The sequence below is a fragment of the Lagopus muta genome, chromosome Z (assembly GCF_023343835.1).
Source record: "Lagopus muta isolate bLagMut1 chromosome Z, bLagMut1 primary, whole genome shotgun sequence".
Taxonomy (NCBI): Eukaryota; Metazoa; Chordata; class Aves; order Galliformes; family Phasianidae; genus Lagopus; species Lagopus muta.
The window spans coordinates 57,750,403-57,776,609 of record NC_064472.1 but is presented as its reverse complement, the minus strand read 5'-3'; the positions used below and the strand labels follow the sequence as shown (position 1 = coordinate 57,776,609).

The window sequence follows — 26,207 nt, the reverse complement described above, 5'->3', positions numbered from 1 at the left end:
TTTCAATTTCAGCTACTCAAAAATGGCTGGTAAAAAATGTTTACGATGAACTGAGAGTCTGAACTTTTGCATAGAAGCCCAGGATAGCAAGAATGGTTCTAATTGAACTAAAGCTGCTGAAGGTTTTATTTTTAAAAAGCTCATGATTAACTCATTGAAACACTCCCCCTACTCCAATTTTTGTCTTCTTTTTAACAATTAGTACCATTCTTCGAATTGCAGCAAGTTGCAAGTGCTTTATAAACAACCATCTGCCTTATTGTATCTTTTCTGCTTTTCACTGTTTATCAATTTAAAAATGTAAAACACATTTATCAACACATTTATCAACAATGTAACAAATTCCCATCTGGGTTTACGAGATGCTCATCATTTCTTTCAAGAAGCACACTAACAATAATTATGAAACTATCTCTGAACCTTTCGAGTACTGTCATGTTACTGTGATGAACCAACCTACTGCCGCCAATTGCTGCCTACAAAGTAGAAAGAAGAGTTCACTGAAGCACATCTGACATAATGATTCCAGTAAGAAGTCTTCACAAACAGCAGATATTGAAAGCAGATTTAGCATATGCAAATGAATATACTGCACGCAATGAAGATTCAAAGATTCATATTTAAATTTTCTTAGGTATCATCAAGCCATCTTCAGTCCTTATTGAAGTGTCTGTCCATCTATTTCACTCACCAAAAAGCAATGCTGAAGATAAGCAGATGTTAAAAGCTGTAATCTTTCTGGATTTATAAGGGCCACATATACACGAGATTTGGATTTTTTTATTTGTTATTGTTCTTGTCCATATTAGCACTTTCTTCCTGTTATGAAAAGTACTGATTTGAAAATTAGTGAAGAAGACTAAATACCTTTGAAGTACAAGCGCTTACAGCTCAGGAACCACCGTTAGAGAAGAGCTCAACACTGTGTCTTAGCTGTTTTTTAATGTTATTCAGTTCTGTGTATTCTTCTGAGTCATATTTCTGTTTCACACCTAGCTGTCACAAATTTAAAGTTACCAAATTAGCAGTGAAAAAACTGAAACCAGTAAGACATGAATTCCTAAATAAATACATTTATAGTTGACCTTGATGTCCAAAACATGAAAGATGTCATTTAAGCTCCTCTTCCACTTGGTCCATTCAAGAAGTGTCCACTCTATGTAGACTCTATTGTGCCTAGCAAGAAATGAGATCCCACTATAAATCACTTCAATGACTTTGCCCAATCTCTTTTGTTCAGGTGTTTCTGCCCAAATTGTACAACTGTCAATATTTTTGTGACATGTATTCTACCAAAAATTTTGCTGAAGACCTCCTGCAATATTCACTCATAGACAGGACTGGATGTCCTGTGCAAACAAGCTGCACTAACAAACTGTTTCCAAAGGACCACCAAAAATGACTTTACCATTATCATAAATAAAGAAAGGGAAAATACTTTATTCCAATTTGATGTTTTTACCCTGCTTTTGAAAAACAATTTAAAGTTAGGAAGAGTTTATAGTAGGGTCTCAGTGAGGATTTCTCCTAACCCAATGAAAATCCACCCTTACTTGATTGTTAAGACACCAACAAAATTCAGTTCATACATGCTCAACAGACACCTGTTAAGTATTTGGCAAGTAATTTCTTCAAAGATAACCTCTTGAAAAGCTCTATTCAAGCAAGAACTCCATGAAAACAAGTGTACCCGAACCAGCTTACGTATGACAACACCATCAGTTTATTTTACTGCTCAGTAAGACAAATTTCTCCTACCGCTGACTAAACTAATAGTAACTATGCAATAATAAGTTAAAATAGCAAACATAATTTTGCTGAAGCCACGATGTGCAGGATTTAATATACTAAAGTTTCACTAGTCAGATAAAATCTAGAATGTTTAGAGCTAAACTCTCATTGGAAATAAACTGAAACTAGATGTAAGGATTTCTACTAATCATCTGCAAATTTTATTTGGAACTTGATCCTGCAGCCCTTATTCACAAGAACAGACCTATTGAGTTTATTCACATGAGCTTCGGCTGCAAGATTGGACCTTAAGTACTATCAGGTGCACGTGCACCCTATCATCAGATTTTGGGTTATTCATGTAAGAAGCTACCCTTTCAAATGCAGACTACTTAATGCTTCCTTCTTCATTAACGTACATGTCCTCTTCTGCCACTCTATGCTTTCATTTGTGCTATGTAAATAGCTTCTTTCTCTCACTCATCCAAACAAATAATGCTCTTTGCAACCAAGGAGGAAATTAGCAGCAGGTGAAAGCTTGTTTTTTAAATTATGATGAGACCAAGCTGTTCTTTAACTTAACAGAGATCTGGATAAAACAAAATCCCATTTCACTTCTTAGCTATCTTAATTATGGATTATCATTGTCGTAATTCCAAATACTTATTTTCCCCCCACACAAATACTAACCTTGATGATTAACATAGTTTATCATGAGCAGGACCAAGCATTATGCACAAACTTTAAAAAACCTTATTTGATGGGATGTTTCCCTGAGAAATGTAAGATTATCTGTAGCTTATCATACACAAAATTCATAAGCAATTTCTGTCTTAGGTGTTCTATTTGTTTGCTTTCTATATCAGCTTTACATAAATATAAGGTATTTTCTTGTACTATGATGTGGTAAAGGTAATAAAATGAACACATTCATCTGCTATACACAGATATTGTCAGAGAGACAACAATGATGAGAGACTGCATATAGTCCCTGAATAACACCACAGCAGAGATATGATATCCACATATCCAGAGATATGATATCATCCACATCAAAATCTTTGACATATAAGCTGCAAGTATAAGCAAATATCTCTTCATTAGTTATGACACTCACAAAAATATCTCAAATGTTAAACAGTCTTTAAGCAACCACCAAACTATAATTACCCAGTACTAGACCTAACAGTTACACAGGGTGATAAGTAGGAACTGTCTCTTAATGCTAGGGATAACCTGATATCTGTATGATTGTGGAAGGAGAACATTCGCATAATCTTCATCAAGTGAAATCTTGTTATCAACATAATCTGTGTGACTGGCAAAATGGAAGGTGACATCCCAGCAATAAATTCTAGTAGTATTTATTATTTCAGCTAATTCTGATGTCATGATCAAGCAGGAACTGACTGCTGGTGACTTTTGCAGCCATATTATTGATAAAAAGTGCAGAACAATGAATACAATTACCTGGTCAATGTACAATGTATGTCTTCTTGCACAAGTCTAATTCAGATAATAATCCAGAATTCAAATATCAATAACTCCTTCTCAAATTGAAAAAAGCAAAACAAAACAAAAACAACCTGAAAACTCAACCTTGAACTGGAACAGTATGTGTGCAACAATTAAACTGTTGTCACAAAACTGTTTTCAATCCTACTTCAAACTTGCCATTTGGATTAATCGGCAGTTAGAAGCAGCTGCAGCACAACGTTCTGTGCACTTCTGTTGCTGTTTTAATTTTTAAAAAGCGAATGGAGAGGCCTCTCCACAAAATTCAATGCGGCAATAGCAATGACTGAACCAGAATCAGGAAATTATGAACAGCTCGCTAAACTCTCTTTTAGAAGCACATATCAAGAGGCTGCAGAACAAATTGTGTGCCTGAAATAATAGATCAATGAATGAAGAATAAAGAGATCTAAGAAGTGGAGATGTTGACGAACCATTTTAATTTGTGAAGAATCAATTTCCATACAACCAGAGTAATGGCAGAACATCACAGGCAGTGTATTCATGATTTTAACAGCAAAAAATCATGGATTACCAAATGGAAATTTATTAATGTTCCAAGAAAATGAGAATGATGCTGCAACACGAGGCCACGAGGCTATATCCACTCTTTAAATGAGTAATATGCAGTAAAAGGAGTCCACATTGTATATCTACAATAAAAAAAAAAAGCCTTGAGCAGAGTAAGTAAATAGTCTTAAGAATGAGAAAGACGGCAAACAATGACCAAACTAAGTATGGGAACAACGGCCACATTGTTTATATAAAAATAGGAATAATATGAAAAACAAATATAAAGTATACATTCAATTCATTAAAAAATAATTTATTTTCAATAAATATAAGAATTGAATACACAGAATGTTTTGTCTGAAGTCTAGCTACTTTCTCTTCTCTTTTTATGTTCGGCCACATAAATATTCAGCCACAAGTACATGTGAGAGAATTCCTAAAGCCAGAGGATGGATGATGTTTCAAAGGAAAGCCCTAAGGTCACATTTTACTACACCACCTTATGAAGAATATGAGCTGCTCCTTCTTAAGCCACCACAGTTTGCTGAACATATCTTGCTTAGACTACAAAATGGTGAATCATAGGGTAATATACTTCAGTTCTATTCAACATCTGCATAACTGACGCACCAATCCATGGCATAAGTGAAGATTTTGTGCATGTAAACCAATGACAGACTTCTGCCCAACCATGGGTTCTGTCTGTCAGTATCCCCTGAATTCTTAGATAGCTATATAAACGCTCATTGTGCCAAAAAACAGATGATAAAGCATTTGAACACTTCTGGCTTGTATGACGAACAAGCATCCAGCAACAGCAAAGAGAAATCTTTCAAAAACACTTCACAGAGCCACACGACTTACTATATGTGATTATTTTGAACTGTTTACGTTTTCTTGGGGCTGGACTGAGGTTATCTTTTTCCTGTACAAAGAAACACTGTTCAAACCCAGTGAAATATCTGGAAAAGGTATGTTGTCTCCAGTGCAATTCTAGAGAGGCACAAATCACTGCAGCATGTATGTTTGGTGGCCCTGCTAGGCAGGGGGGTTGGAACTACATGATCCTTGGGGTCCCTTCCAACCCGGGTGATTCTGTGATTCTGTGATTCTGTGGGACGAGGGTTATGCCTACCAAGCCTTGTTCTACACTATCAAGCACCTTAAAGGGAAAGAGGTCTTTGGATCTGATGACAGTACAACAGACCTTATGGTTACACTAACTCCTGCAGAAGACTCCATGGTTGCTTCAACACCTGCAACAGGTCCTGCAATTCAATCAAAGAAAGAATCTTTGGCAGTTATCAGTCATCCACACACACACACACAAAAGCTGTATAAGTCAGCTTCCTTAGTAAGGTCAGAAACTCCTGCTAGAACTAGGATAGAAGATGATGAGGATGAATCAGGGCCATCTCGAGGATGGGAGGAGGAGGAAGAGGAGTCAGAACTCAAAAACACCTGATCCCCAACTCTCAGTGAGCGCAAGATACACAAAAATTCTTCAGATATAACCCAGATGAGCATACTGTCAACTGGTTGCTCCAATGCCGGGATAACAAGTCCAATAGCCCGCACTTAGTGGGCAGTGAATCCAGGCAGCTGGGATCCCCTTTTAGGGAAGAGGGTATTGGCAAAGCAGTTGGAAAAGGGACATAAGCCTTCATCCTATGGAAGTTACTGTTTTCCGCCATGAAGGAAAGATATCCTTTCAAGGAAGATCTGGTACGTTTCCCAAGTAAGTAGACCACGTAGAGAAAGACATCCAGTACCTGAGGGGATTACTTGTGCTGGAGGTGATGTATAACATTGACATGGATGAAGATCATTTATTGCAAAATGACAACAGGTGCCCATGATCTATATTGCAAAAATTTGTACAAAATGTAGTATCACTGTATGCCAGAGCACTCACAGCAATGGACTTAAAAGATAATGAAAAACTAACAGTGATTGAAGTAGCTAGCCTACTTCATCAATATAAAGAAGATTTCTCTTTCTCCCTGTGGACCTGTGTCTCAGCTGTGAAGACACTGGGAAGTTCCAGCAATTCAAAGACAATACGTCTTACTCCCTACCTGTTATAGCCCAGTATCTCAACTACTAGAAGGAAGTACTTCTCTGCCCTAAGGAGGGGACATACTGGGTACACGCTGCGAGGCACCCTGCAGTTTACCTGCATGGCTATGGAGAAGGTCTGAGAAAGTGGGATGGAAAAATCACCTCACAGATATGAGACTTGCAAGGAAGAACAATTGAGAAAGGGGATTCTTTCCAGGGAAATGGCTGCTCCAACTTCCAGTGGGCAGTCTCCAGGACAGAGAAGATGGTCTGATCCTATCTCTGAGGTTGGAAGTGAGCCTTTTAGTTTGCATTTGTGACAAGTTTGTGATGAATAAAATAAACAGGACTAGAGGGGTCTTGCCTCCAGCCACGTAGAGGGATTATCAGGTTTAGTGTGGATTTGAACATCAGAACCACAGGAGTATGAGATTCTAGTGGACACTGGTGTGCTGCATACTCATTGCTACCACAGTAGTGCACAGGCAGAAATATCACACCAACCAATCTAATTCCCCTCCATAAGCTGATTCATCAATTGGAAAGCCAAAGATTAATTGGCAAGACTCATTTATCCTTTAACAAACCCATTAAGCCAGCACAAAAGACCACTGGAGAGCAGAGGATAACAGTGTACTACCGTGGCTTAAATGAAGTCACACTACTACAGAGCGCTGCTGTGCCAGACATGCTAGAGCTTCGATACAAACTGGAATCAAAGGCAGTCAAATGGTAATTCACAACTGGTATCAGGCAGTGCAGACCATAGTTTGCTTTTACTTGGAGGGTTATTGAGTACACCTGGAATTGAATATCTTAGGGACGGAAACACAGTCCCACCAATTGCAGTGGGCTGATTCAGACAGTGTACTGATGACATTCAGCAGTATATTGATGACATCAATATACTGTGGAGTAACGTAGCAGAGGAACCTCAACCCTTCTTCATAGAAAAGGCACTCCAGCCCACTGATCATCTTAGTGGCCCTCCTCTGGACCTGTTCCAAGAGCTCCATATCTTTCTCGTACTGGGGGCTGCAGGCCTGGTTGCAGTACTGCAGATGGGGCCTCACAAGAGCCGAGCAGAGGGGAACAATCACCTCCCTCTCCTTGCTGGCCACTCCTCTTTTAACACAGTCCAGAACACAGCTGGCTTTCCAGGCTGCAAGCACACACTGCTGGCTCATGCTCAGCTTCTTGTCTGCTAGGACCTCCAAGTCCTTCTCTGCCATCTCTGTCCCTCTGGATGGCTTCCCTTCTCTCCACTTATCTACTGCACCACTGAGCTTGGTGGCATCTGCAAACTTGCTGAGGGTGCACTTGATGACATTGTCTGTGTCACTGATGATGTTGAAGAGCACTGGTCCCAAGACTGAGCTCTGAGGGCCTCCACTCTGATACAGAACCATTAATCACAACCCTTTGGCTGTGACGACCCAATCAGTGCTTAATCCACCGAACAGGCCATCCTTCAAATCCACACCTCTCCAATTTACAGAGAAGGATGTGGTAAGGGACCACGTCAAAGGCCTTGCAGAAATCCTGGAAGATGACATCTGTTACCCCTCCCCCATCCATGATGCTGTCACTCCATCATAGAAGGCCATCAGACTGGTCAGGCATGATCTGCCCTTAGTGAAACTGTGCTGGCCATCTCAGATCATCTCTTTGTCTTGTATGTGCCTTAACATAGCTTCTAGGAGGATATGCCCCACAGTCTTCTCAGGCACAGAGGTGAGGCTCACCGGCCTGTAGTTCCCCAGGTCTTCCTTTCTCCCTTTGTTAAAAATGGGAGTATGGTTTCCCTTCTTCCAGTCATCCAGGACTTTATGGGACAGCCATGATTTTTCAATTATGATGGAGAGCAATGACATCAGCCATCTCTCTCAGAACTCTAGGACTTACATACATTCAATTTCATGAGGAGGTCTTGGACATGTTCTACTGTTACAGTGGGACAGAATCCGCTTCCCACACCCTGACCTAGAGGCTCAGGGTCCTGGCAGATATGGGAAGCCTGACCACCCAAGAAGACTGAGATAAAGCACTCACTGAGTACCTCAGGTTTTTCTACATCTGAGGAAGCCAGCTCCCCATTACCTTTCATCAGAGGGGGAACATTCTCCTTGGCCAATCTCCTGCCTATATATCTGTAACCCTTCGTGTTATCTTTCACATCCCTCGCCAAGTTCAGCTCCATCTGTGCCTTGGCTTTCCTAATCCTATCTCTATACACACAGACAACAGCCCTGTATTCCTCCCAGACTACACAGCCCTGCTACCCCTTCCTGTATACTTTCCTCTTTTCCTTGCAAGTCCTAGCACAGCCTTTTCAAAGATAGTTCATGAAGTAGGTTTTGGACCAGTCGGGGCAGGACAAGATGTAAAAAACATTGTTTACATCTGGCAAGAATGGCCCCAGTTGACGCCTACGACAGAAAGCAGCAGTAGAGAGTCAAGGTTGACTCCTACGGTTTTTTGAATTGGGGATATAGAGGAACTTCCAGAGAATGGTAAGCAACATGCCTTGTTCAATTCAGGTTCCTGTCATATTTCAGGAAAGTGTCAGAGGTGGAAGGCTGCTGCATGGAGCCCTACATGGGAAGATGAAACTGGCCACTGTGGCCTGAACTAAGCAAGGTGTTATTCCATACCACATCACATGGAAGGCCACAATTGTTAACTGTTTCCACTTCTCTCCATCATTCCACTTGGAGGGAAAGCGAGTGAACAGATGTATGGTGCTCAGATGCATGCCAAGTAAAACCTTAACTCTTCAGTAACTAAGGAAGTGTGGAAGACAAAAAATCTAATACATTCAGCAATACATGAGTTTAATCCTTACTAAAACTGTTACACTAATGAAAGCAGATAAGTCATGAGGCACAGGAAGATTATGAATGACATGCCATGTTTCCATGGCAACATTATACAGCCCTTCTTAGAAAAATACTCAATTTTGGTGGTTTCGGGCGCAGAACTGCACACCCCCTTCCCTTAGGCTTCAATGTAAGTAGCAATACTAGCTTTAGAGGACAGCTGAAACTGTTCTTTCCATTGGGCTTAGAGGTTATGACTGTTCAACACACTGTTTTGCACTGTCTGAGAACTGACAATTTCATCTGTTCTTCTCAAACTGGTTTTAAAACTCCTAAAACATTAGCAAATGAATTGGTAGAAACTGGAGTCATTTTCAGACTGAAGAGTAACTGTACATGCTCTGTTGTTTTTATGTCTAGTACACCCACACCACCTCTACAGAAAGCCCAAGGAAATACTAGTAGCATCAAAATATCTAGTAAATAGCCACATATTTTGTTAATTAATCAAGCTTCAACACTCTACTTCATCTAGAGGCTTTCAGTATCTCCTAGCAATGAGAAGACCAACCAATTCATCCTTAGCTAGAAATGACAGTGCACCAGTTTTGCACCCACTGGTTCACCTGAAGGAGAAGAAAGATAAATAACAGCATAACATAATATTTTCTGATTTGCTTAATCACACTGATGTTCTAGATTGAACACATACTGAAGTCAAATTGTATTCTAACTTGCATCTTAAGCCACACAGTAAAAGCGAGTATTACCGTTGCATTAGCAGGCAACTAACTCTGAAATAGCTTTTGTTAAATGACTGCATCCTCACTAGATATTTCTTAAAATATTATAATTAAAAGCATCATTCTATAGAGAAAAACAATAAAAACAAAGTACACTAATACTTATATGCATACATGCAGATACACTGCATTTTACATACATATGCAGTTTACATACCTCTCCAAGAGCTTCATAGCGCTTCTGGTTCCATCTATGCAAATCTTCACGATAGTTAAATACAAATGGTTCCCCAGTTTTTGCATGTCTTAACTGCCCTTCTGAAAAAGAAACAATATCACTACATTTTAGAGTACTTCTTCACTAAAAATAAAAGACACTACACTGCTGACAATTTCAGAAGTCTCATATTTAAAAATCTGGATATTATGAATTCCTTCTGGTTTTTTTTGGTATGTCTGAGGAAGCCAGCTCCCCATTACCTTTCATCAGAGGGGGAACACCTTCCTTGTCCAGTCTCCTCCTGCCTATGTATTCGTAGAATCCAATCCAAAGATATATAGTATTGTTTATTTAGCTAAATACAAGTGATGACAGTGAAATTACATGCAGGTATCAAGTGTCACAGTGTTTTGTAAGAAATATTAAGACTCAACCTGATATGGATGAGGAGTGAAATATAAACATTTACAGATCAAATACTGGTCAGCTACATCAGCTAGGTGATCAAATTGTAGCTACAAACAGCCTACCTCAAAACCAGTCATATTTTCGAAAGAAGTGTGAGAACAAATTGGACTAATGACTAGAAAGAAACACTTATTTTCAAAATTAACATATCACTGAACCACAACATTGTCGGAGTTTAAAGGGACCCTAATGATCATAGGGACCAACCCCCCTGCAAAGCAGGCCCCTACAGCAGGCTGCACAGGTAGGTGCCCAGGTGGATCTTCAGTATCTCCAGAGACAGAGAATCCACAATCTCCCTGGGCAGCCTGTTCCAGTGCTCCATCACCCTCACTGCGAAGAAGTTCCTTTGCATACTGGTGTGGAACTTCCTGTGCTAAAGTATGTGGCCATAAAATATTTCTGTTAATCTGAAAAACACTCAAAAAAAAACCAAAAAAAAAACCACCCTTGTCCACATTTAAGGTAAGGATCTGTATTCCTGACACAGTACCAACAAGTAGGAAATCTTCGTTAGAATACACTGAAATCATAACACTAGAACAAAGCAGAATCCTCAACCACAGCAAAACCACTTCGAAATTGTACATTCCAGTGTAACTTTCTGCAATTGTCCTTCTTTATAGAAAAAATTCAGTAGCACATCTGACCACAAATAAAGAATTTGACTGGGTTGAAATAACAGGAATAAAATGGCAGCCAATCAGGAAACAAGTTGCAGAAATGTTATCTTACAAGCAGTATTTCAGCTGATTAGAAAAAACCTCAAATTATCTCAGAGCATCATAAAATTGCAGAGAATCAGATAAATGTTTTTTTTTTTTTTTAAAAAAAAAGCAAGTATATCCTAGAAAGCTGAAATGTCTACGCAACGAAAATAAGATTTAACAACTAAATGTTTTTAAACGGCTAAATCAGTTCATGCATTTTCAAAACTTTTGAATGTTGATTCCTGGTGTTTTAAATGATATATTTAAGGGCTAATACCTCTTAAGATTTCTGCCTATAAGTCTGTTTATTTGGCATTTTTTTCAAATCTGTCTTACCTGATCTCCAGTTCATTTTCCATGCACTAGTCTCCAAGGAAATATTTCTACCCAATGTCACATCCCTGTCTTGGGTATTCATATTTTTATTTTTATATATTATATAAAATATTACATTTTATATATACATATAAAATATTTTTATATTTTCATTGTGACTCATCGCTCAGCTGTTCATTTTCAGCTTGTTACTTTTTAATTATACTGTTCAATTCTAAATGAAATAGTGCTCTCCATAAGTAAGCTGGAATATTTGTTTATTTATTTATTTATTTGTCTTTCTGGTACTCTTGTCCTCTCAAGATCCTCTCAATCTCATAAACATCATCTCTATTTTTCCCATCACAAAAAAAAAAAACAAAAACATGTTTATAATTAAAAAGTATAAGACCAAACATGTTTATCACTTGTATAAAAGCAAAAGAGAGATCTTTTTCACCATACTGACCAGCAGTGTACATAACAGTGTCTGCTACATTCTCTGGAAATCACTCATCCTGTAAAGTTAGTGATGGAATATTCAGTAACATTATTTTAGAACATCATTCACCAAAATTCAAATTTCAGCTCTTTTTATCAACCATATATGAACCATTAACTCTGAAGTCAGTAAGGAAGACAGTAGACACTGTGCAGATCTAAAAATAAGGAGCTGAAAAGTGACAGAGCTGAACCCCTCCCATCAAAGACAGAGCATCACTTTCATGACACTTTTAGTCTCTAAGTACCTTCCTGTGAAAGCCATCAGGGTATTAAAAAGCTAAGTGTTGCATAAATGACTATCATTTAAAGGAAAGCTCTTTTTTCCTTTAAAAGTGGAAGATGTAAGACAGGCAGATTTAGAAACTAAAGTTCCTCTGTTCACAGAACAGACACTGCAAAGAAGTAGAATTGTAAATGTCCCCATTTGTCCTACAGGTTTCAAACAATCTTGAAAGAGCCCTCTTCCTGAAGTCTGGTATTACTTTAGCTCAGTGGCTTATCTCTCAGCTGGATTTTAAAATGTATGCACTGGAAATCATAAATATTACTGCTCATTTAACATATAGATTCAGCTAGCTAATCTGACTTTCAGTCACAGAAATTATCTGTAATGTAATAATCTATTAAAAACTATGACCTACAGAAGAGCCAGCCTATCACACTGCTCATTTGCCAGTCACTATAAATATATGTGTTGTACAGTATTGTAGAAATTGAGAGATTTGATGGTAATTTCATGAAATAAAAAAAATATATACATTACTTAGGTAGATTTACAAGGCTGTTATCCTACAGCTTAAAATTTTACTCTTAAAAGAAAACTGTAGAGTTCTAGTAATGATCTATAATGTATAATTAAACTGCTGATAACCTCTCAACATAATTTTAAGGATAGCATATATGACTTACTTTCATTAAAAGTGTACTCAAATCCTTCCAGAGTGTCAGGAAATTCAAGTGGCGGCTCATCTTTTTTCATCAGTTCATCCAAGTCTATTCTAGACAATAAATCTAAAAAAGGAAAAGAAAAATTACATTATACATGCTATGTCTTCTTTATTTAGTTATAATCGCTGAAAAAATCAGTTTATCAAGATTACCAGTTCTTAAAGACAGAAGGACAACCTACACAACACTAAACATATAACTTAATTATTGGAAATTTTCCTCCAGCTTCAATACCTCTGCCTCCTCTACAGCAAATTTATTTATTTATTTACCTGTCTATCTCTAATGTTGAGCAAAAAATGTCCAGAAACAGACACCATCAAAGACACAACGATTTGTTTCAATGATTTGTTACACTTAATGTTAGAAATCTGTCTCTGGTTTCTAGTATGCATCACATTTTTACCATTAATTCATCCAGTTTCAGTATCATGGCATTGATACATTCCCTGCTTGAAGAGCTCATATTATCAAATGCACGCTGTCTCACAGCCATCTACAAGCTGCAATTATAACACTTGTTACCCCTCTTCATTCCCCAACAGACTGTGCAGTCTGAATCCTTCTCTTGACCACGATCCTTTAATAATTCCCAAGGCAAAGAAAATAATCATCAATTTAATAGCAAGCCATGATATGTACATTCCTTTCAGATTCCTTGTTTTCTAAGATGATGTATCCTGATACAGCCTGTATTCATTAATAAAAGAACACTAAAATAAAGCCAATCTGCATACTTCAACTCTATATTTAAGGATTTAGAATTACCAGCAGCAAGAATACAGGAACATCTTTTGCTTACTTCTAAGATATGAATGCATAAAAATAGTGGTGTACTATCATCTCCTCACTGCTCATCATGTACACAAATATTATCCTTTTAACATACTTTCTGATCATTAAAATACGATGATTAATAAAATATCAGCACAAAATAATTGAGCAAGATTTCACTGAAAAGTATTTCCCTACTTTTCCATACATGATTTTGAAAACCATGTAAATATTCAGTTCAGACGTGCTACACTGATTTTGTACTATTATGAATATAATTTCAAATATTATCAGTGAAATGCCTTAAAAATTCTAAGTACATTTATTTATTACCTTTACCATCTAAATTCATATCTCAAAGAAAATACAACTGTTTTGAAAGGCTCATTTCTTTAAATTTGCTTTGTTTGACATTAACCACCCTTATATCTCTTAATAACTCCAAATAATTATTCAAGTAGGCTCTGTATGACTATTTTTTTATTAGTCTTGCAGCCAGTAACGATCTTGTAAGTCACCCCCATTATCTAAGCCTAGCATTGACACACAGGGCAAGGGATGTGTCCCCCTCTGCTCTGCTCTTATGAGATTCTATCTGCAGTACTGAGTCCAGGCCTAGGGCCTCTAGCACAAGAATAATGTAAAGGTATTAAGAGTGGGTCCAAAGGAGGGCCACAAGGATGATCAGAGGGCTGGACCACCTCTCCTATAATGATAGGTTAAGGAGGTTGGGTTTGTTCAGTCTGGAGAAAGCTCCAGGGAGAACTCACTGTGGCCTTCAGTACTGAAGGTGAGCTTATAAGCAGGAGGAGGAATAACTTTTAGTGAGATCTGATTGTGACAGGACAAGGAAGAATAGCTATAAAATGAAAGTGGGGAGATTTAAATTAAAGATTAGAAGAGTTTTCACTCAGAAGGTGGTGAGGCTCTGGCACAGCTGCCCAGAGAAGCTGTGGTGCCCCATCTCTGGAGGCAGTGAAGGCCAGGTTGGATGGGGCCCTGGGCAGCTGAGCTGGTGGGGGGCAGCCCTGCCCACGGCACAGGTGCTGGAACTGGGGGGGCTTCAATGTCCCTTTCAACTCAAGCCTTTCTATGATTCTATGAAAACTGCCTTCAACTGTCCTGAATTCTAAGTGAACAAACCAAGGAACTGTCTTCAGCTGATCTGACATTCATTCCAGCCTCCATACAACTGTTTCCAACACCTCCCTCCCTAAATTATTTCACTGGGTAAAGCTGGAGAATCCTTGTAACTCTAAAATCTCTCAAACTCATATTGTGGTGCCTAAGCATCACTGTGGTATCTAAATAGCTATACAGTAATTGGAGGTTGTCTAGGAGATTTCTAAATGCGGCTTTTAAAAACCACAGCTCACTTTTTCAGCAAATCTGTTTCATCAAATCTACCATGGGACAGGAAGTCCTCGACATTCCATTTACATAATTAATCTTCAGCTTGTTCTTCTGGATTGTCCTTTGAAAGTTCTTAGCAAGTCACTCTGGTTCTCAACCAAATAACAAAATGATAAAGAAGAAAACAAACAGTAACTTAGTTGAATAGTTTTTCTTTTTTTTGCTACAGGGCACAAAAAGCACTCCCTTTCTTCCTCTGTATTTTCACAGTGTGAAGATAGCCAAAATAGTCAGTAGCACTTTATCTGTTCTTAGGGAAGAGACTCCAGACACACCTGTACAATTTAAACGCACCAGAATTTTCATGTCTTCTTGATTGGAAACATGTTTACAAAGTGTCAGTTACCATATGTAAAGAACTCACCTCTTGAGTACCAAAACCAGTGTAATATAGGTTGCTCTGAAAAGTAATGCCTCCTATTTATTTCCATAGACACTACAATAGATACAAAGAGCACAATAACACTATTTGATAAGACCAAATTCTCAGCTACAAAGCATGTTTTTCAACATAGTCATCACCAGCAACTATGCATTTTTGCCAGTAATGGACAAGAGCCAGCAAGTCCCACTCAAAAACCTATTCCAGTGAAGCTGACTCACTGTTTCACAGCTGATACAATGGCATCACTGACAGGAAAATGTTGCCCATGCAGTCCATCTTTCAATGCCCCAAACAGTTGGAAGTCAGAAGGTGCCTATTTGTCCTGTACAGTAGGTGTGGTGGGTCAGTCCAGCCAAAATTGATGATGTGCTCTACAGTCTTCAAACTGGTACAGGGCCTTACATGGTCATATTGGAAGAGAACGGTTGTCTTCTCAGGTATGATTCTGGAAGTTCAAGCCTTTATTTTAGTGTTGCATCTTGACACTGGTAATGATGTGTTCCAGGAACCTGTCACTTTCAGTCTCATGTGGATTCCTTCATCCCCAGGCTGGATATGGCTCTGGTCAGCCTGGTCTAGTGGCTGGAGACTCTGAAGCAGGGGGATTGAAACTAGATGATTCTGGAGGTCCTTTTCAACCCAGGCCATTCTATGATCCTATGATCTGGGTTCAATAGGTACTGACAAACTTTGTCCTTTCTGTTCTTGTGTGAGCATTCCTGGGATGCACATTGTGCAAACTTTGCAATATTCCACTGTTTACAATGAACTGCAGCCAATACTCAGCTCTGTACAAAGTTCCTTCCTTACAGTCCACTGACTTGTGCAGATGAGCTATCAAGCTTCATTTCACAGTGTGGCAGTTGTGTGTGGCCAACAGAAACACTGCTCATCTTTCATGTCATTGTTCTGCTGCTGAAACACACAATCCAGCACCTCACTGTGCTCACATCCACAACTTGGACTCCATCAGCATTCAGCAAATGTTAATGAATGCCAATGAGTGCCATTTTTTCAGCATGGAGCAATTCAGTGACACTCCTTTGCTCCATAAGCCCTTCAAAGCCAGACACAGTTTTACTATACTGCCCGTCTGCTGCCATCTGTCACATGGCAACAACATGTAAAGCAATATCAATAGGAAGGTGCAATCACTACTATCATACCACCAACATTCACCTCTGACATCATGGTCAACATAATAAACTAGGAGGTATTACTTTCAGAGCAGCCCTTTTAAATGACATACATGAAGCGTGTCTTCAGTATTTAAAGCAGCTCTTGATTTACATCTACAATCTGAGCCTCACAAAAAGACTTCAATTGGCCAGTGGTCCAAACACTGAACCACTCACCTTCCTGTGTCATTTTTCCTCTCACATCTAGCTAAAAGTGTGCTAGCAAATTCTTAGATTCTTTCAAGATCTCATCAATCGTTCTTTCACTCTCAAATTCAATTACAGTCTGGTTCAACAGAGCTCAGATTTGAGTGATTTGCAGGGGTCCTTCTTTCTATAGCTTAGTAGGAGTTTACCAGGTCACGTGAAGAAAATCACACCTCCCACTAAGTTTAAATTTTTAATTACTAGTCATTTCTTAAGGCACTTAAGGGGAATAGCTTTAAACTAAAAGAGATGGGATTTATGTTAGATGTTAGGAGGCATTTTTTTTACTCAAAAGGTGGTGTGGCACTGGCTGCCCAGAGAAACTGTAGATGCCCCATCCTTGGAGATGTTCCACACCTAGCTGGATGGGATCCTGGGCAGCCAGATAAAGCAGCTGTCACTCCTGCCCACAGCAGGGAGTTGGAACTAGATTATCCTTAACGTGTCCTCCAATCTAAGCCATTCCCTGACTCTCTGATTCTTGTGTAATAATCCTTAATAGACAATCAAATTAACGTCAAGTTTAAAATTGAGGTTTTACTTTTCCAAACATTAAGTAAAATTTCCTGAGCATACGTTCAACAAAATTAGTACAGATTTGAATAAGTAACACACAGGTTGTCACCAAGCCTTTCTCAAATATACAATTATAAATTAAGAAACAGCATCTTCTATCACTGTATAACAGAAGATATACTTCTAATAACATATTTATGCAAGTCCATTCTCTAAAAATGTCATCTATTGCATTTATTCTTCCCCTTATGAAATCTACTACATAAATCACTTAGATTGTGTGATTTTTGTTCCTAAACATAAAATACAAAGAAAATTCTTTAAAATCAGTACAGATATAAATGTCCTGAAAATGGTTTCCCTGCTAACATACCACAGTTAAAGGGATTTTTAAAAGCTGTAATACGGATAGTTAATTCTAAAACATAAGTGGCACAAAAATTAAATTATACCTTCCAGAAAATAAGATCACAAAAGTACCAAAGGATAATTATGAAAATTATAAAATTAATGGATTTCTTACTCTGCTACTGCTTACCACAGACCATTATTTTTAAATCATCTTATAAAACTATTGAAAATGGACGTTACACACACAGTCTAATCGTCTCGTCCAGTACTGCAATTCCGAGATTCTAACCCACAGCAAGATCAAAGTACTTTCCATTCCTTAATATTAATAACTGTTTCTGAAAATTCTGTATACGTGAAAAGAAGGCAAAAGTATTCATACCCTTTAATGCAGTAGTCTTTTCTTTTTCATCAGGGACTCCTTGCTGGAGTTGAGCCATCATTACCCAAGCTGTCAGCAGATTTAAAATACTAAAATATAAGTGCATCTATCTTCAAATGACAATCTGAAAACCAACAAGTTAAACATTAACAAATTTGACTTTAAGGGATCTTATTTCTTAACACATATATAAACAGAACTGCACATAAAACAGGACTCGTTTCAAAAACAAAGCTTCCCTGAGTATAAGAACCAGCATACGAAGTAAAATTTAAATAGACTTTTTCCTCTTCTTCAAAATGTATACTGGACAAAGTAGAGTGTCATCACACGATCACAGATCTAGAAGTTTCACAATGTAGTGTAACACAAACTCCTCTATCACGTGGGGTCAAAGATTCAAATTCACAAGAATAAATACCAACTTCGCCCTAATACTGAAGGGACGCTGATTTATTCAACAGTCATTTATTGCAAATTTAAAACAAGATCAGTAAATGATTAGCTTTTTGGAGAAGCACAACACTTGAAAGGCCACAGTAGAAAATACAAACAAAACCAAACATAATTAACAGAACTTCCAAAATCTCTGCAGATTTTTCTACTTCAATTACTTAGATTTAATTATTCGTGCTGTATCTTATAGCTTTCAGTTTTTACTAAAATTATAATAAGGAGTATATAGCTCAAAACCATTATCTCCACTGAAATTTATCCAGTAAATGTCCAGGTACAGACTAGGTGTCAGTATCCATACAAAATGGGTGTCTAAATTTTTTCCTAATGCACAGAAGGCAACCCAGACATTCAGATCTGCAATCCCTTTCATCTTGAATCTGACACCAAGGGAGCAAACTACCAAATCACAACCATTGCTTCTCCCTTTTCAATAAAAAGACTTCTATGCATTGAGTTCTTTTTTCCTTCATCCTTTTAGCTGTTTCATCTGTCAGTCATGAACAATTTGTTTAACTCTTTTCCACAATCTGTACTTCATCATGGGCGAACCTGCATGAACTGCATCCCTGCAGCAACCTGCAACTTTTAAACAAAAAGCAATACGATTTACCCACTGTTCTAATGACTCCCTGAGAGTTGTAACCATAAAGAATTCCAAAATGTTTTTTAAGAAGTTCATTGTAAGAATAGCAGAGAAAAACAAAAACAAAACAACAACAACAACAAAAACTTGGTAAGGACAGAGTAGCAGAGGATGAAAGTGTCTTTTCTTCACAGAAATTATTACATTAAATTAGAGAAATATTACCCAAAACATTTTCTTGTAGATTAAGGAATAAAATAACATAAGAAGCTGATAGTTATTAACTAAGGAGATTTTTTTTTTTTAAAGTTGCTGTTCAAGACAGTTTAACAATCTATACTAAAAGTTTGGCCGAGGTTAGACTTTGATGCCTTGCTTGGTGGTTCCAACAAAGCTGCTGTGAAATGAGAATGCAGTGTCCAAGTCTCTTATAAACATAATTCTACCAGGAAACTTCTACTTCGACTATGCACTTTAAAAACAATAAAATAAAATGGTACAACTCTACACGATTAAGTTAAAATGGCCATCTTGTAGCTAACACTTTATCATGCTAGCAGTGACAACACAAGTAATGAATAAAAAGGACAGGAAAGCCACAGCTTTTTTTTTTTCTATTTTCTGACATATAACATATTCAATATAAATATTAAAATGGCTCGACATTGATTAGCATGCATGGATTTTTTGAACTACGTTTCTCAGATGCTTCCAAGTAGTTCACTGACAAGATGATCAGATAGAATATCTTGCCCATCATCAGTCTGTATATTTGCAGCATAAAAACATATACATTCCAGTTAATCACATCAGAAAACAAACGAAATCATTCAAATTACATTTACTGAAATTGCCAGAAAGTGACAGTGACACTGATTTGTGATAAGTCAGGTGAAAGTTATCCTTCGGTAGTCCTCCTTACAGGACATCTGAAAATTCATAATTGAATATAATTCAGTTAATGCAGCCACAAGTCACAAACAAGTGTTTAAAAACAAGTTATTCACCAGCTTAAGTAATACAGAATTTATCCACACAGATTCACCTTCATAAAATAATCCCCACTAATTACTCTGAAAAATCAATGCAGTGACAAAGAATTTCAGCCATTTTTGTTCTTCCAATATATACCTGGTAACCTATGGAGATCTGGTCACTAAGGAAAGACCAGATAACTTACAGGCTCACTATTAAATTTAGAAGCACCAATTATAAATAAATAAACCTCAATTTAACTTTGGAATAGAATTTCTAGTTCTTTTTGTCAAAGTAAAAAAAACTGTTACAGCAGCCACTGGAGGGAGGACTTGATATTAAAATGAGGATGAAACAAGCACACAGAATTTTATGTATTGTTTGCAAGAATTCAGTTGAAACACTCACTGATATTAGTTTAAATGACAAACAGAAGAAATTGGATGAGAGGGCTGGATTTCCTTTCTTTCACAAATAGATGTTGAATGAGCTGGAGTCTGATGGTCCAGAAACAAACAGTGGAAACATTACAGAGCTCCCTGAATACTTACTCAGTGCAGCTAATTAGATGATCCTTTTATAAAACATCTTCTATTTGTTTGTTCCAGTAGCTAAGACAAGCACATGACCTAAAGACAACAGTTATTGTTTCCATGAGAACTTACATTATTCTCCAAGTGTCTTGCCTTTGCAATCAAACTTCAGTGATCTATCAGAAAATATATTACACATATTCTTCAACCTCAATGTCTAGCAATACTGAATATCATCTGGCATCATAAATATTTTGGCTTCGCATGAGACAGGAAGCATTTTCACTAGACTCCTATTAATACAACTGGTGGATTCACAAATGATCACTGAGTTTCAAAAACAAAACAGACTTTTGCACATTATGGTAATATGTACACGTATTTCATGATCTTTTTAGTGAAGTAGTACCAGAAACCTGGATCTTGACAGTGCTTGATTTGAAAACGAGCAGTATCAAAGTATATGTTCTACTGTATTCTGACTCTGAAACAAATGCAGATAAATAGATTTTTAGACACTTTTTTTTTTCCCAGCTAGAAATGCAGCAAAAAACAAAACAAAACAAAACCCACAAAACAAACAAACAACAAACAAAAAACCTAAAACTTTGTATAAGATTTTGCCCTCTACATTAGCGATAGTTGAAATAAAGTCAATGTTTTGTGGTACAAATATTCCATGTAAAGGACATAAATAATTGCAATGCTAACCCATTACAAGTGCACCACAGAAGAAAACACTGGCACTATTAGGAAGCAAAAATCCATATAGTTTATCTGAATATGAGTTACCAGAATGCCTGGTTACAGTGCTTTATTAGAAGACAGCTGAATTAGCCTTGCTTTTTGTAAACCGACATTTTAAGGAAAGGACGGGTAGGGATTAGACTAGTGCAGTGTTCCTGCTGAACCCAGTTTTACTTGAAATAGATACTTGGATGACAGCTGGGTTCTTATTTCTTTCTCTGTACAGGCTCAGAAAAAGCACAAAATACACTTTGTAATCTGTAGTTGGTTTTTTGTTTGTCTAATTCTATTTTATCCCTGCTTATAGGACATGACATTCAACATCAATAACATTGCTTCAATTAATGTTATACTTCACTTTCTTCTACTTATAAAGACCTTATTTTCTTACACGTTTCCCACACTTTAGCTCTGAAGGACAATTATTTCCAATCTATTTTAGACTAAATGGTTTTGAGTAGGTTCAGCTAAAATGTCAACATCTTGTATATGAAGAAGGTTCAGAAGCAGTATCTTTTACTCAGTTTTGCTGTTAATGAGCAGCTATGGCATCTCCATGTTGCAGAGATCAGAAACTTTGCCAGAGGATCAGTTTAGCATGCAGTGTGTGCCTCTTCCTTCTCCCCTTAGAGCCTGCCCAGATCTGCACAAATAAAACTTGCTTTTTGCACACATTTATTACAGACTTATTAAGACTTATCAGAATTTCCAGAAAATCTACCTATTTGCCTAGAGCACACTCTGTACAGTTGCAGAAAACCAGAGGGAAGACACACACAGGAGGAGAGAAATAGATGTTAGAAGAGCAGGATCTTTTACCACTTGAGTACAAATAAATTGGCAAGAATCCCAATCCCTGAATCTTGGTATATCTTCACATTCTAACAAATGGTGGTGGGATTTGCTGATAAAGTACAAGACTGCAGCTGCCACTAGAGTTTGATTTATTTCCACACGATCTACCTTCTAATGTTATTTACCCCTTAAGCTTAGTAGGCATTTTACTATGAGCTATATGCATTAATGCACCTATCATGTCAAGCAACATGGCTTCATGGGCTGAAATTCTAATTATTCTAGTTTAACATTCTTGAAATGTTGAAAACGACTTCCATAACCATATGCCTGTAGATCAAATAAACATGTTAAAAGGATACAAAAACAGGAAGCACAGCCTCAACATAGCCTCTGAGAGACTTACATGATGGTCTTATCGTTAACCAGCAAAAGGTTCAAAATGAGCATCTAAGAATTTTCTGCAGCAACAACATCAAATGCTTAACACGGTACTCTCTAAAGCACTGATCTTCCATATATTTTAAGTGTGTAGAAAACCCCATTTCTTTGGAAGAGGCAGATGGGTAGTGTCTACTGAATCATGCAAGTAATTTTGGAGACAGAAAAAGCAATCCTGCAGCAGAGACACAAGAATGGTGCCTAGGATAATTCTGCTGAAGGAAAGAATGTGCTCTTACACGACTCAATTCCATTCAAACAAAATGTTCTCAGATAATTTCTTCCTGTACTTTCATTTTCTGGGCGTTCAATCCGCTGCAATGCTCAGAACCAGGGATTGCAAGATTCCAGTTTTAAAACTTCGAAGAATCTTCTCTACTTTTTTCAAGCTCAGCACACCAGGTGAGTCTTTGCCACTGAGAAGGGCAACAATTTCATGATCCCTCTTCTACTATCATCTACCACAAAAATGCCACCGAGAATCCTCTACACACAATAGATGATAGGGAAAATTCAAGGAATCTGTGTTGATGAAGAACTACTGCTCTGCAATTAAAGCCTCAAAAAAAATCCGTGTAATACATAGTAATGTTATATGCAGTATAAGATTTGCATTGTGTTGTTCCACAGTACACAGGACTACATATCAAGCAATGGGGACAAATAGAAATGTTGAAGAAACACAAATTTGGCAAACAGTTGTGTGCGAAATGGTCTTTTAATTACAGAATCATATTTTCTCACAGTGTACATTGCAAGGATAAGTAATATTGGCACAATATTACTTCATAATTGCCCTGTGACAGTTTATAAAAAAGAAAACTGTCTTGGATGAATTTTTAAGATGATTGCCTTAGACTGCTGGTTTTAACAGAATTCTGGCTTGAAAGATGGGGTGGAGAATACTGACTCTCAACAGCCTCATCTCTGTACATACTAAGTAGTTAGAGGACAAAGCCAGAATTTTTAATCTTTTTTTTTAATGTCAGCTTCTCTCAAGCAATCCCATGGGTCAGCTGGGAAGGGAAAAAGGCCTCTAAAAACAGAAAAACTCTAAGACTATTAAAAGAGCCTTCTCTTAGGAGAGACACCAAAGTAATTTGCAGGACCACTACAGACAAAGAGGGAGAGACTAGAAAATTCCCGGGAAATCATTTCTGCTTTGGCTACCATCAAAAGCTGCCTAGATATGTATGTATCTAGTACTTTAACTTTTTCTCCCCGTCCCTAACTCTGCTCTTAATAGTTTGACTTTCAAAAGAGCTACGTGCCATTAATTGAAGACTCCTGAAAAGACAAATGACAAAGTAGCTGAAGATCCATTGAACACAGGCTGTTAGCCCAGATCCTAGCACACAGCAAAGTATTTTTAATCCTCGTGAAGACTCTCAGCTGAGAGGGAGCGCAAAAAGAGCCTAGGAAAGAGTAAGGGGTGCCTCCAGCTTTCTGGGACACACCTCTTTATCTCCTCCCAAAAGGTGCACATGCAAAGAATTAACATCACCCAGACTATTCTGCTTCTAACAAAAATACAGCACTATCTAAGACCAAAGGAAGCTATTCCAAATAAAATCATACACAAAAGAAATAAGCATGTGAGGCTACTGAAGACGCCATTTTATCATCAAGACCCGCTGCTTTGGTATCAGACACCCCAGATTCTCACAGCGTATATACCTCTTCTTTGCAGCACTGTCTGCCTCAGTGGATCTACCCTACAGCTCTGCCCACCATTTCTTCCACCACAAGAGATTTCTCCCCTTTTTGGCATTTTTCTCAGCTTTAGTAATATTGTACCTCATATTTCTTTGTCTGCTCCTCAACCTTAGAAGCAGCATATATTTTCTGGCCAACTGAACAGAGGAGTACTGCTTCATTTCAACCACCTATCATGCAAAGCAAATAGCCCTGTGAAACACATGAAGTCTACAAATTTGGTTCTGTGGGATTATCACTTACCAGCACCACATTACATTATAAATAAATGATATGAATAATATAAACATATCATTCATTTAGTCCATAATTTAAGAACAACTTCATCTTAAAATTCTGATCAGCAGCTTTCTTTCGCTTTCTACTACAAAATAACAAAAAGGACCAAGATAAAGCAAGGCAAGTAGACATGCATCTTGCATAAACTTCAGAAAAATGTGGAAAAATATTCTACTAATTGCCTACTTTAGTAAGTACAATCAGACTTCTTTAGATAGCCCTGCTATTGCCTTGCCTCCAAGCTTTCTGTATCTGCCCAGAGTCAATCATGGCATCATGGAGCAGAGTGGTTTGGAAAAGATCTCTAGAAATCATCTGCAACAACCTTCTGTCACAAGCATGGCCTATTCATCAGATAATCCAGCATAATGCCAAGATAAGCCTTCGCTATTTCCAGTAAGGGAGACTCCACTGCTCCTCTGCAGAACTTATTCTAATCTTAAATATTTCCAGTAGATTTTCTTGTCCTTACATCCAGATGAAGTTTCCTGTCTCACCATACATCCTTATGAAAAAGAAACTTAAAAAGATAACTTCTTCACCATAAATACCTTCTAGAAATTGGATGACTGAGGAAATCATTCCAACTCTTCTCTCTGCTGAACATCCTTGAACCATTCTTCAAATGCCAAGTTCTCTAATCACCCTGGAGGCTACCTGCTATATCTACAATTTCACATCTGTCTTGAACTGAGGAGACAAACAAGATGAAGCACAGAATCATCAAGATTGGAAAAGACCTACAAGACCATCCAGTCCAACCATCCACTATCACCAATAGTTCTCACTAACCCATATCCCTCAACACAAAATCCAATCATTCCTTGAACACCCCCAGGGTCGGTGACTCCACCACCTCCCTGGGCAGCCCATTCCAGTGCCTGACCACTCTTACAGAGAAGTAGTATTTCCTAATGTCCAGCCTAAATCTCCCCTGGCGCAGCTTGAAGCCATTCCTTCTAGTCCTATCACCAGTTACACAAGAGAAGAGGCCGACCCCCAGCTCACTACAACCTCCCTTCAGGAAGTTATAGAGAGCAATGAGGTCTCCCCTGAGCCTCCTCTTCTCCAGGCTGAACATTCCCAGCTCTTTCAGCTGCTCCTCATAAGCCCTGTGCTCCAGACCCCTCACCAGCTTTGCTGCCCTTCTTTGAACCCGCTCCAGGGCCTCAATGTCTTTCTTGCAGTGAGGGGCCCAAAACTGGACACAGCACTCGAGGTGCGGCCTCACCAGAGCTGAGTACAGGGGACAATCACTGCCCTGTTCCTGCTGGCAACAAGGTATACCTGAGGTATGCTCCTACTGGTACAGGAGATTAGTCAATTTGCCCTCATTGCCACAGAGGTACAGTTCTAGCCATGTATAGACAGCTGTCCAAAAGGTTCTCTAGCTCCTTTTAGTAGAGTATATCCTAGCCAGGCATTATGAACCTGTGGTGCTGCTTGGAAATTACACCTGTGCACATTCACAGTGAAGTTGAGCAGCTGTAAGAAATGATTTGTGTTAGCCTCAAGTTTAAACACACTGTCCTAACAGTAGCCATTCCAAACAAGAGCTAAAAAACTTTACCAATCATTCCAAGCAAAAACAATGAAGTTCTTGGCTTATTTTGTGGAAAACATTACATTTTCTAACAGCTTGAATAAACTTTTACTAGGAGGACTGTCTTACTGTAGCCGCAGACTCTGTTGGCAAAGATCAGCCAAGCACTACCAAACTCAAGTGTGTGTTGATGGAAGCAGCAGACAAGCGGAGACTGGAGATGCTACCTAATATAATAAAAAGCATCTCCAAAGATTTCTAGTTTTTGCATGGAAGGTTTTGAGTTTCAGGCCAGATAGAATGATATAACTGATCAGAATTATTTCCTGTTAATGGGAGACTCTGTATTTCCCTCAGCTAACCAATTCTGAGACCAACCACTT

At 38.1% G+C, this 26,207-nt stretch overlaps 1 protein-coding gene across 9 annotated transcripts in view; it reads right to left on the bottom strand.

Annotated features, from left to right (window-relative positions):
• The window catches only part of FAM172A (family with sequence similarity 172 member A), a 256,784-nt gene that overhangs the window by 218,172 nt on the left and 12,405 nt on the right, over positions 1-26,207 (bottom strand). For 3 of the 9 annotated variants that reach the window (XM_048932068.1, XM_048932064.1, XM_048932066.1), the window contains exons 2-5: positions 20,322-20,399; positions 17,754-17,877; positions 12,509-12,610; positions 9,600-9,700 (exon numbers count right to left, since the gene is read on the bottom strand). The exons of 3 other annotated variants lie outside the window; for them this stretch is intronic. In XM_048932068.1, the coding sequence (XP_048788025.1) occupies positions 9,600-9,700; positions 12,509-12,610; positions 17,754-17,859 (309 nt within the window). In that variant the 5' untranslated portion in view covers positions 17,860-17,877; positions 20,322-20,399. The remainder of the gene's footprint in view (positions 1-9,599; positions 9,701-12,508; positions 12,611-17,753; positions 17,878-20,321; positions 20,400-26,207) is intronic. 3 more of the 9 variants (XM_048932065.1, XM_048932067.1, XM_048932069.1) reach the window with 2 other exon arrangements.